The sequence below is a fragment of the Erythrolamprus reginae genome, chromosome 11 (genome assembly GCF_031021105.1).
Source record: "Erythrolamprus reginae isolate rEryReg1 chromosome 11, rEryReg1.hap1, whole genome shotgun sequence".
Lineage (NCBI taxonomy): Eukaryota > Metazoa > Chordata > Lepidosauria > Squamata > Dipsadidae > Erythrolamprus > Erythrolamprus reginae.
The window spans coordinates 4,452,266-4,463,806 of NC_091960.1; the positions used below are offsets into that span (position 1 = coordinate 4,452,266).

At 46.3% G+C, this 11,541-nt stretch overlaps 1 protein-coding gene across 1 annotated transcript in view; it reads right to left on the reverse strand.

The window, feature by feature from the left end:
- BCL3 (BCL3 transcription coactivator) overlaps nucleotides 1-11,181 on the reverse strand; it is a 33,113-nt gene extending 21,932 nt beyond the window's left edge. The window contains exons 1-2 of the mRNA XM_070764037.1: nucleotides 10,600-11,181; nucleotides 6,324-6,489 (exon numbers count right to left, since the gene is read on the reverse strand). Coding sequence (XP_070620138.1) covers nucleotides 6,324-6,489; nucleotides 10,600-11,074 — 641 coding nt within the window. The 5' untranslated portion in view covers nucleotides 11,075-11,181. The remainder of the gene's footprint in view (nucleotides 1-6,323; nucleotides 6,490-10,599) is intronic.
- Nucleotides 11,182-11,541: the final 360 nt, after the last annotated feature.

The window sequence follows — 11,541 nt, forward strand, 5'->3', positions numbered from 1 at the left end:
GGAGCTGATTCCAAAGGGCCGGGGCCTCCACAGAGAAGGCTCTACACTTAGGCCTTGCCAAGCGACATTGTCTGGCTGACAATTAGGCCAAATCTGTGGGACCTAATTGGTTGCTGGGACTCATATGTACCAGTGCCTTGCTCTGTTAGTGTGGGTGGTTCCTTGATTAGGGGATGGATGGATGGATGGATGGATGGATGGATGGATGGATGGGGTGGATGGATGGATGGATGGATGGGGTGGATGGATGGATGGATGGATGGATGGAGGGAGGGAGGGAGGGAGGGAGGGAGGGAGGAATGGATGGATGGATGGATGGTTGGATGGATGGATGGGCTCCTATGCGTATAGTCAGGTATGCAGAACTGGTAGAAAAAAATTGATTTTTTTTCTTTTTCACCCTTCTGGGCTCTGGGTATGTTTTTCCTATTGCAGTAAATGAGATTGAACGTGTATAATTTTAGAAGAGCTAAAGTTTATATAGTAGATAATGTATATTTCTATGTGCCTGTATGTGTAATTTGTATGTACACACAGGACATATATACATAGAATTAAATAGTATATTTTGGATGTTCATTAAATAGAGTAAATAGTAGATAGTGAGGGAAATTGTATCTCTTTGAGGTGAGGAGAGGCCAGGTACTCTAACCCAAACCCTTGACGTGAGTAACATCAAGCTGGCCACCTTTAAGCCAGTCACATGACCTTTAAGCCACCCTCTGGTCACATGATCATCAAGCCATTCCCACCTGGTCACATAGCTGGCAAGCCACACCCACAAAATTAGTCACACCCACAGTGTGGTAGTAAAAACTTTTTGCAGCCCTTAAATGGATGGATGGATGGTTGGATGCAAATAGACAGACAGGACTTAATCTCCTAGAATTCCCGAATCCACATGCTTTAATTAATTTTATTATTATTATTAATTATTATTATTATTATTATTATATTATTATTATTATTATTATTATTATTATTATTATTATTATTATTATTATTATTATGCAGATTTCAACTCCCAGAATTCCCTAATGGCCAGGCTTTAACAGATAAATAGAATTGGAAGGGACCTTGCAGGTCATCTAGTCCAGTGTTTCCCAACCTTGGCAACTTGAAGGTATTTGGACTTCAACTCCCAGAATTCCCCAACCAGCATTCGCTGGCTGGGGAATTCTGGGAGTTGAAGTCCAAATACCTTCAAGTTGCCAAGGTTGGGAAACACTGATCTAGTCCAACCCCCCTGCCCAAGCAGGAGACCTTAACATCTGCCTCTACCTAGGATCCAGCTCACAGAGTGGGTCTTCTCCGGGTCCCGTCAACGAAACAATGCCACTTGGCGGGACCCAGGAGAAGAGCCTTCTCTGTGGCGGCCCTGGCCCTCTGGAACCAACTCCCCCCAGAGATTAGAATTGCCCCTACCCTCCTTGCCTTTCGTAAGCTACTCAAAACCCACCTCTGCCGCCAGGCATGGGGGAATTAAGACCTCTTCTCCCCCTAGGCTGATACAACTGTATGTATGGTATGTTTGTACGTATGTTGGTTTTATACATTAGGGGGTTTTAAGTTAGTTTTTAGTATTGGATTTTTACTGTATATTGTTTATGACTGTTGTTAGCCGCCCCGAGTTTTCGGAGAGGGGCGGCATATAAATCCAATAAATGAAATGAATGAAATGAAATGAACCTCCTGATTGTTGGGCTGGAGAATTCTGGGAGTGGAACTCTCTACCGGCGCTGGGGTTGAAAAACACTATTTTGGGGTTTCTCGCCTGCTGAGACAGCTGTCAAAAAGACTCAGCCCTTTTTTCGCAGAGGGGAGCTCGGAGGGATGGAGAGGACCTCCCCCTCCTTTGAAATGTGTTTTGCTCGAGGATGCGTCCCTGCCCTCGGGGCCCTAACCACACTTCCGGGCGTGGGACCGGCTCCTGAGATCATGCCACATCGTGTGATTTCATAAAAACCTCTCCGTCGCTCCGTTTACAATAAAGCGAAACTGCCTTCTGCCGGCAGAGCCCCGCTCGCTCGCAGCAAGTGGGAAGGGCCACTCCCCAGACCGAAAGGCTTCCAGTAAGAACCGCCGGCTCCTGGCTGTGACCTTTGCTTCCTGCCTCTGCCACCGCGGCAGCTTCCTTACCTATCGCTTCTCTTATTGGTTTATTGTGTTTATTTATTTGTCAAACATGTATAGGAGAGTAGGTGGTATGAACATAAGTGAATAGTAATGGCAAAGCGACACGGTGAGGTCCCACAGAGTCGGCCTCCTGTCCTTTATTTCTCTCTCTCTCTCTCTCTCTCCGAGTCTTCAGAGGGGCGGCATACAAATCTAATAAGTTATTATTATTATTATTATTATTATTATTATTATTATTCTCTCTCTCTCTATCTTTCTATCTATCTGTGAGATATATATATATATATATATATACATAATATAGATAGATAGATAGATAATAGAGATAATAATATCTATCTATCTATCTATCTATCTATCTATCTATCTATCTATCTATCTCTACCTACCTACCTATCTACCTATCTACCTATCTCTACCTACCTACCTACCTATCTCTACCTACCTACCTACCTACCTACCTATCTATCTCTACCTACCTACCTATCTATCTATCTGAGAGAGAGAGAGAGAGATAAGATAGATAGATAGATAGATAGATAATAGAGATAATATCTATCTATCTATCTATCTCTACCTACCTACCTACCTACCTACCTATCTATTTATCTCTACCTACCTACCTATCGATCTATCAATCAATCTATACCTACCTATCTACCTATCTATACCTACCTATCTATCTATACCTACCTACCTACCGACCTACCTATCTATCTATACCTACCTACCTACCTACCTATCTATCTATCTATCTATCCCAATACTGTATACAATAAAGGTTATAGAGGATATACGCGTAGTAAAATATATCAGAGGAAGAAGATATGATAAGATATAGGAATAAAATATATCAATGAAAGAATAGAGAAAAGATATAGGAATAGGAGATAAAAGATATAGGAGATATAGGAGAGACAATAGGACAGGGGACGGAAGGCACTCTAGTGCATTTACGCATGCCCCTTAGACCAGTGAAACCTTTTCTTCCTCGGGTGCCGAAAGAGCTTGGGCGCATGCTATCGTGCATGCGCGAGTGCCCACACCCATAATTCAATGCCTGCGGAGGACAAAAACAGCTTCCCCCGCCCAGGGGTGGGCTACTGCCTGGGGGGGGGAGGAACGAAAATGGAGCTCCACCCCCAAGCCCCCAATTTGCACTGAACGATGTTGAAACAAAATGCATAAGCCATTTGCGGAGAGGGGCGGCATACAAATTTAATAAGTAAATAAAATTTGGGGGTATGATTTTATCAACTACAGTTAGATCAGATCGGAGGCGACGTACTTGTCAATTGTCTAATTGCCGTACTATTTCAAGTCTGGCGGGATAAGGTCTCCTGTTGTTCCGCGAAGATTCGCCCGGGATTCTACTTCCCAGGGGCAGCGGCCTTCCCTCGCAGCCAGAAATTTTCCTCTGCAATTCTGCAGGGCAGGAAAAGTTTGTGTGTGTTTGTGTTTTGTGTGTGTGTGTGTATACGTGTTGGCAAAAGAAGATCTCCCGCCCTGCCCTCGGGGACCAGCCAACACCCTTTGCCCCATTCCTGTAAAAGGAGTAAAGTTGCCAAGGTCTTACAGAGCTGGGAGTGGAGAAAAATTGTTAGGGAGGAGCAGAGTGTGTGTGTGTTTGTGTGTGTGTGTGTGTGTGTGTGTGTGTGTGTAAGAGAGCGCGTCAGCAGAACTAGGGGATTTCCCTTCCAGTTTAAGCTCGCTTTGATTCAAAAGCAGCAGGAACTGTTTTTTTTTTAGGGTGACAATAGCAGAAGCTGCCTTTGAATGTGCCTTCTGGGCCAGAACAGGAAGCAAAGAGAGGATATAACTCACAGGTTATTTATTTGTAAATAGATCAAAGCTGGCTTGTGGGGTAGAACTCGAAACCTAAGTCAAACGGGGGTGGAGGGGGGCTGTTTCCAGCAACAACACTCAATGGGAAGGTGTCAGGAGATGTCAGGTAGTCCTTAAATGATAAGAACGTGAAAAGAGCCCGGCGGAATCAGGCCAAAACCCACCGAGTCTCCAGCATTCTGTGTCCTACAGTGGTCCATCAATTGTCCATGGGGATCTTGAGCAGAAAGAGAAGGCAAAACCCTCCCTTTCCCTTGGAACCTAAGGGAACCCTGCCTGCCTCAACCAACATAGTTCGGAAACTTCAGATCGTGCAGAATGCAGCTGCGAGAGTTATCATGGGCTTTCCTAAAATATGCCCATGTTACACCAACACTCCGCAGTCTGCATTGGTTGCCGATCAATTTCCGGTCACAATTCAAAGTGTTGGTTATGACCTATAAAGCCCTTCATGGCATCGGACCAGAATATCTCCGGGACCGCCTTCTGCCACACGAATCCCAGCGACCGGTTAGGTCCCACAGAGTTGGCCTTCTCCGGGTCCCGTCGACTAAACAATGTCATTTGGCGGGACCCAGGAGAAGAGCCTTCTCTGTGGCGGCCCCGACCCTCTGGAACCAGCTCCCCCCAGATATCAGAGTTGCCCCCACTCTCCTTGCCTTTCGCAAGCTCCTGAAAACCCACCTCTGTCGTCAGGCATGGGGGAATTGAAATTTTCCCTTCCCCCTAGGCTTATAGAATTTATACATGGTATGCTTGTTTGTATGATTGGTCTCTTAAATTGGGGTTTTTTAGATTATTTTTTAATATTAGATTTGTTACATTGTTTTCTTTACTGTTGTTAGCTGCCCTGAGTCTTCGGAGAGGGGCGGCATACAAATCTAATAAATAAATAAAATAAATAAATAAATAAATAAATAAACAAATAAACATAGACTTGGACATCTGTTTCAATAACCACCTACAATACACATGGCATCCATGAATCTGTCTAATCCTGCCTTGAAGCTCTCCAGGTTGACAGTTGTCACAACCTCTTATGGAAGGGAATTCCATAAACCAAGGACCCTCTGGGTGAAGAAGGAGGGAAGTGTTTTTAATAGGAAAGTGAACCCAAGAACAAGGGGGCACAATCTGAGGTTAGTTGGGGGGAAGATCAGAAGCAACGTGAGAAAATATTATTTGACTGAAAGAGTAGTAGATGCTTGGAAGAAACTTCCAGCAGACATGGTTGGTCAATCCACAGGAACTGAATTTAAACATGCCTGGGATAAACATAGATCCAAACCTAAGATAAAATACAGGAAAGAGTAGAAAGGCAGACTTGATGGACCAGGAGGTCTTTTTCTGCCGTCAATCTTCTATGTTTCTTCTATGAAGGTTCAAAACCATCCAGCAAGCCCACGCTGCTTCCTCCCTTCCAAAAGACGCCATTGAAGGAATGACTTGATCGAAGTGTATAAAATCATGCATGGGATAGATAAGGTGGATAGAGAAAAAAATCTTCTCTCTATCACACCATACTAGGACGAGGGGGCCCTCCCTAAAGCTCACAGATAAGAAAGTGAGGACAAATCAAGGGAAATATTTCTTCACCCAGAGGGTCCTTGGTTGATGGAATCCCCTTCCAGAAGAGGTCGTGACAACTGTCAGCCTGGATAGCTTCAAGGCAGGATTGGACAGAATTCATGGATTCCAAGTGTATCGGCGGTTATTGAAACGGATGTCCGTGTGCCGCCTCTATGTTGCTTGAGGCAGGCGGGATTCCCTTGGGTACCATTTGTTGGGGGGTCAAGGGAAAGGGAGGGTCTTGCACAAAACCTTCCGCCCCCGTCCCTGAGCATTCGCACAGGCCTCACTGAAGCCTGAGAGAGGGAAATAACAGCTGAACAGGCAAACCGGAAGTCCGTTTTCAGAACTTCTGGTTTTGCCCATTTGGCTGTTTTTCGCACTCCGGGGCTTCAGGAAGCATCTCCGAAGGCTCTGGAGGGCGAAAAACAGCACAAGGGGGGAAACCGGAAGTCCATTTTTCGAACTTCCAGTTTGTCCGTTGGGTGAAACGGCCTTCCTTGTGGGCTTCAAATTAGCTGGCTAGCGCACGCATGCGCACTGGAGCCGACATAGGGCAACAACCTGTGTGTCCTCCGATATGGCTCCACGTGCCATCTGTGGCATGTGTACCATAGGTTTGCCGTAGCTAGTAGGTTGGGGTTGGACTAGATGACCTTTGGGGTCTCCTCCAACTTTGTGTATCTGTATCTGTTCTCTGTTCTCTGTCCCTCCCTCTTTCTTTTTCATTTTTTCTTCCTGGATTTCCCCACGCAAACAAATTCTCCTCTTACGTGTCTCCATCTTCGTCTTGCTGCGTTGCCATGGCGATGCTCAAAGCCAGCTGGGTTTCCGCTGGGGGCATCAAGGAATAAGGCGACAGGAGTCCCAGCAGCGATGGTCCGGTCAAAGGTTGCAGAAGGGGAGGGAGCTCTGGGTTCAAAAAGGGGCTGGCGAGACCTGAGGATTTGAAAGGAGAGAGAGGAGAAATTATTATTATTATTATTATTATTATTATTATTATTATTATTATTATTATTTTGTCAATACAACACAGCAAACGAGATCACTGTGCTGGATTTCGTATTTCATCACCAGTCGGGCGCTTCCCAAGCACCTAGAACTGCGTGATATAGCGGCGAATTATGTTTGCCCATCCCAGTAAAGCAGCCTTTTGCAATTGACAGATGGAGATTTTGTCAATTCTGATGGTTTTCAAATGTCCACTGAGATTCTTTGGCACTGCGCCCAGCGTGCCAAGGACCACTGGGACCACTTTCACGGGCTTATGCCAGAGTCGTTGCAGCTCGATTTTTAGATCTTCGTATTTCACCAATTTCTCTAGCTGCTTCTCCTCAATTCTGCTGTCTCCTGGGATTGCGATGTCGATGATCCATACTTTCTTTTTCTCCACGATCACAATGTCTGGTGTGTTATGCTTCAGAATTCGGTCAGTCTGAAGTCGGAAGTCCCACAGTAGTTTTGCTTGCTCACTTTCGACCACTTTTTTGGGCTTATGATCCCACCAGTTCTTTGCCACTGGTAAATGGTAGTTCCAGCACAAGTTCCAGTGGATCTACCTGTCTACGCACCTGGATAAAATATGCGGAGTCCTCGGATAACAACTGCCCTGTTTAGCGACTGTTTGAATTTAGTGTGAAAACAACCTAATTAAGGAACCACCAAGAGCACCCAACACGGAAAGAGTATTTACACATGTATATATATACACACACACACTATATACACACACACACTGCTCAAAAAAATAAAGGGAGCACTCAACACATCCTAGATCTGAATTAATGAAATATTCCCATTGAATATTTTATTCTGTACCAAGTTGAATGTGCACAACAGCAGGTGAAATTGACGGTCAATCAGTGTTGCTTCCTACGTGGACAGTTTGGTTTCACAGAAGTTTGATTGACTTGGAGTTATATTGTGTTGTTTAAGTGTTCCCTTTATTTTTTTGAGCAGTACAGTGTTCCCTCGATTTTCGCGGGTTCAAACTTCGCGAAAAGTCTATACCATGGTTTTTCAAAAATATTAATTAAAAAATGTTTTTTTCCCTATACCACGGTTTTTCCCACCCGATGACATCATATGTCATCGCCAAACTTTTGTCCACCTTTAATAAATATTCTTTTTAATAAAAGGGCGGGGAAAATATTTACTGACCCCTCACATCCTGGATACAAATTGTTTCAACTCCTACCCTCAAAACGTCGCTAAAGAGCACTGCACACCAAGACAACTAGACACAAGAACAGTTTTTTCCCAAACGCCATCACTCTACTAAACAAATAATTCCCTCAACACTGTCAGACTTTCTACTAAATCTGCACTTCTATTCTACTAGTTTTTCTCATCATTCCTATCACCCATTTCCTCCCACTTAGGACTGTATGACTGTAACTTGTTGCTTATATCCTAAGATTTTTATTAATATAGCTTCTCCATTGCTTATTTGACCCCTATGACAATCATTAAGTGTTATACCACATGATTCTTGACAAATGTATATTTTATTTTATGTACGCTGAGAGCATATGCACCAAGACAAATTCCTTGTGTGTCCAATCACACTTGGCCAATAAAAATTCTGTTCTGTTCTATTCTATTCTATTCATTAATAAATAACCCTGGTGAGTAATAATCTAAATGGTTGCTAAGGGAATGGGAAATTGCAATTTAGGGGTTTAAAGTGTTAAGGGAAGGCTTGGGATACTGTTCATAGCCAAAAATGGTGTATTTACTTCCGCATCTCTACTTCGCGGAAATTCGACTTTCGCGGGCGGTCTTGGAACGCATCCCCTGCGAAAATCGAGGGAACACTGTATATATAAACAGAGATCAAACCCTCCTAGGACTGATGATGTTACCTAGTAGGGTGATGAAACGTCTGTAAGAAAACATCCGGAGCTACATTCATTCTCTTCTCTCGATGCTTGGTGCTGTTGGTGGTAGGTAGGGGTTTTTTTTATGACCAGTCCTTGAACTTGCAGGCGTTTTAGCAATGGGGGAAAACAGCAGGAAGTTGGGAGTTTTTGCTCCCATCGTGCTGAAGAACGACAGGTGATTCGCTTAATCACCACAGCGGAACTGATGTCACAAATGGGGGCGTGGTCATGGGATGTTTCACTCTTACGACCACATCCCCTCGGCCGCTCCCTAGTGCCGTCGCTAAGCGAGGACCGTGGGGAGAGATCGAGCCGTCGCAAGCGGCAATGAGATGCTTTCCCGGGGGCTTCCCTTGACGTCATTTCCTTGCTTGGGGTCCCACCGATCCTAATGTCCACTCCACTGGAGACCACCTGCCTCTCTTTACCATCTCCTCCCCCCCCCCCCGTCCAGAAGCCTGAGGATCTGCTCTGAGTTCGAGAGATACCAACGCACTTTTGTGAAGCCATTTGATTGATAGCAGCCTCTCACAAGAAGTGCATTTAAAAAATACATGTTTACAGGGCAATCCCAATAAATCTGTCTCTCCCACCCTCTCTCTCTTCTTTCTTTCTCTCCCCCTCCCTCTCTCTGTCTCCCACCCTCTCTCCTCCTTTTCTCTCTCTCCTTTCTCCCCCTTTCTCTCCTCCTGTCTCTCTCCTTCTTCCCTTCCTCTCTCTCCATCTCTCCCACATCTCTCTGCCCCTTTATCTCTCTCTTTGCCCTCTCCCTCTCCCTCTCTCCTTCCTTCGTACCCTCTCCCTCCCTCTCTCTTTCCTACTGTCTCTCTCCCACTATTTTTCCCTTCCTCTCTCCCTTTCCCTCTCTCTTTCCTCCACCTCTCTCCTCCATTCTCTGTTTCTCCACCCTCTCCTTCTCTCCCCTGGTGTTTTCCTCTCTCCCTCCCCCTCTTTCTCCCTCCCTTTCTCTTTCTCTCTCTCTCTCTCCTTCCCCTTTCTTTCCTGCCTATCTCCCAGATGAAATATTGGGGAGAGGGGGGCTATAATTAAAGCCAATCCCCTCCACTCATTTATCCCTCCTCACCCTATGTTAAGTAAGAAAGAACTAAGGAAAATCTTGGTTGGGGTGGGTGGGTCTCTCTCTCTCTCTCAATGGTTCCTTATAGTCTGGAGTGTCCTTGTTCAGTGTCAGTTGTCTATACGTTGTTGCATTGTTTTCCTTTCGTAGCCTTTTATTCTAAGCCACTCCAAGTCTGCGGTTTAATAGATGGCATGAAACCCATAAAGAGATTGGGCCTCTGCTCCGCACAGTCGGTCAAAGGAGGACCACGATTGTTGGGTGCAATATGCTGACTCTCTATAAACCACTTAGAGAGGGCTGTGAAGCACTGTGAAGCGGCATATAAGTTTAAATGCTATTGCTGTTTCTAAGGGGCACCCAGAAGGAAGGGAAGCTGCTCTAAAGCATTGGAAAGGGGGGTTGAGGTGATGGGGTGGGGTGGGGAACATACGGCTAGCAATAAGGAAGCTGGCAGGATCAAAATTAGGGGAACCAGGAAGGGAGGGAGGGAGGGAGGGAGGAAAATAATGCAAGAGACAGAAGGAAGGAAAGAAAGAAAGAAAAGGAAAGAAGGAAGGAAGGAAGGAAAATAATGCAAGAGACAGAAGGAAGGAAGGAAAGAAAGAAAGAAAGAAAGGAGGAAGGAAGGAAGGAAAAAATTAAGGAAAATAATGCAAGAGACAGAAGGAAGGAAGGAAGGAAAGAAAGAAAGAAGGAAGGAAGGAAAAAGGGAAGGAAAGAAAATAATGCAAGAGACAGAAGGAAGGAAGGAAGGAAGGAAGGAAGGAAAATAATGCAAGAGACAGAAGGAAGGAAGGAAGGAAGGAAAGAAAGAAAGAAGGAAGGAAGGAAGGAAGGAAGGAAGGAAAAAGGGAAGGAAAGAAAATAATGCAAGAGACAGAAGGAAGGAAGGAAGGAAGGAAGGAAGGAAGGAAAATAATGCAAGAGACAGAAGGAAGGAAGGAAAGTAAGAAAGGAGGAAGGAAGGAAGGAAGAAAAGAAAGAAAGGAAGGAAGGAAAATAAATAAAGAAAGAAAGAAAGAAAGAAAGAAAGAAAGAAAGAAAGAAAAAAAAAGTTTTCATTGCAAAGAGTTGCTGGGTCCTTACCTGGATAATAGGAGACCGGCACCCTGGAATAAGGCACGGAGACATAACAGGGGTGGGGGTGGTAGCCATTGCAGTGGGGTGACCGGGCACCGTTTCCCTCCTGGCCACTCTCCGTCTTGGGCACCTTGCCAGCCAGGGGGCTCGGCGTCTCCCCGTTCGCCCCCTCCACGGCATAGCGGCGTTTCCTCAGAGGCAAAGACATCTCGGGCTTCTTGTCCTCCGGCAGCCCACCTTTTGGGGACGCCGCCGCCGCCTCTGGGGTCCTCAGCCGCCGTGGGTCCAGCTGTCCCAGAGGCGAAGCGTCTCCGGGGAGGGGTTCTTCCCGCAGCCCCGCGGCTCCCGAAGAAGAAACGCAGCAGCGGGGCATCGGCTGGGCCGAGGGGCTCCGAGAGGGGTCTCCGTGGGGAGGGGGCCGCTTGTCTTGCCCCCCCTCTTTCCGCCAGGTGCGCAGGTCCACGGGGAACTCCCCAGCCATCTTCCCGGTCCAAGAGGCGAGCCACACAACGTTCACCTGGCCCAGGTTCCTTAAGCCTTGGTGGTTTGTGTTTTTTTTGAAGTGGTTCCTCCTCCTAGAGGCAGGTGGGGGTGGGGACCAACCGCCTTAACCCCCCCATCGTTGCGAGGCCAACCTCCCTTTGCAGGATCGCCCCTCTCCCACCCCCCAAAAAGTTCTGCGCGCTGCAAGGAAAGCCGCGCGCCCCTCGCCACCTGCACGGTTTTCAGCGGATGGGGAGTAGAACCGGGCAGCCTTTTCCGAGCATTGCGGGTCAAGGGGGGTGGGGTGTTGGTCCAATTGGGCGGGGTAGTGCTGATTTCCTAGATGCCCCCTCCAATTAACCGTGCGGTCACCCCAAGCCCCTTCGCCAGAGGACCCTTCCCAAAAGTTAGTGGCGCGCCGTGCGCCTTTTCCAAGGGATCCTCTCCAAAAGGGGGTCCCAGATT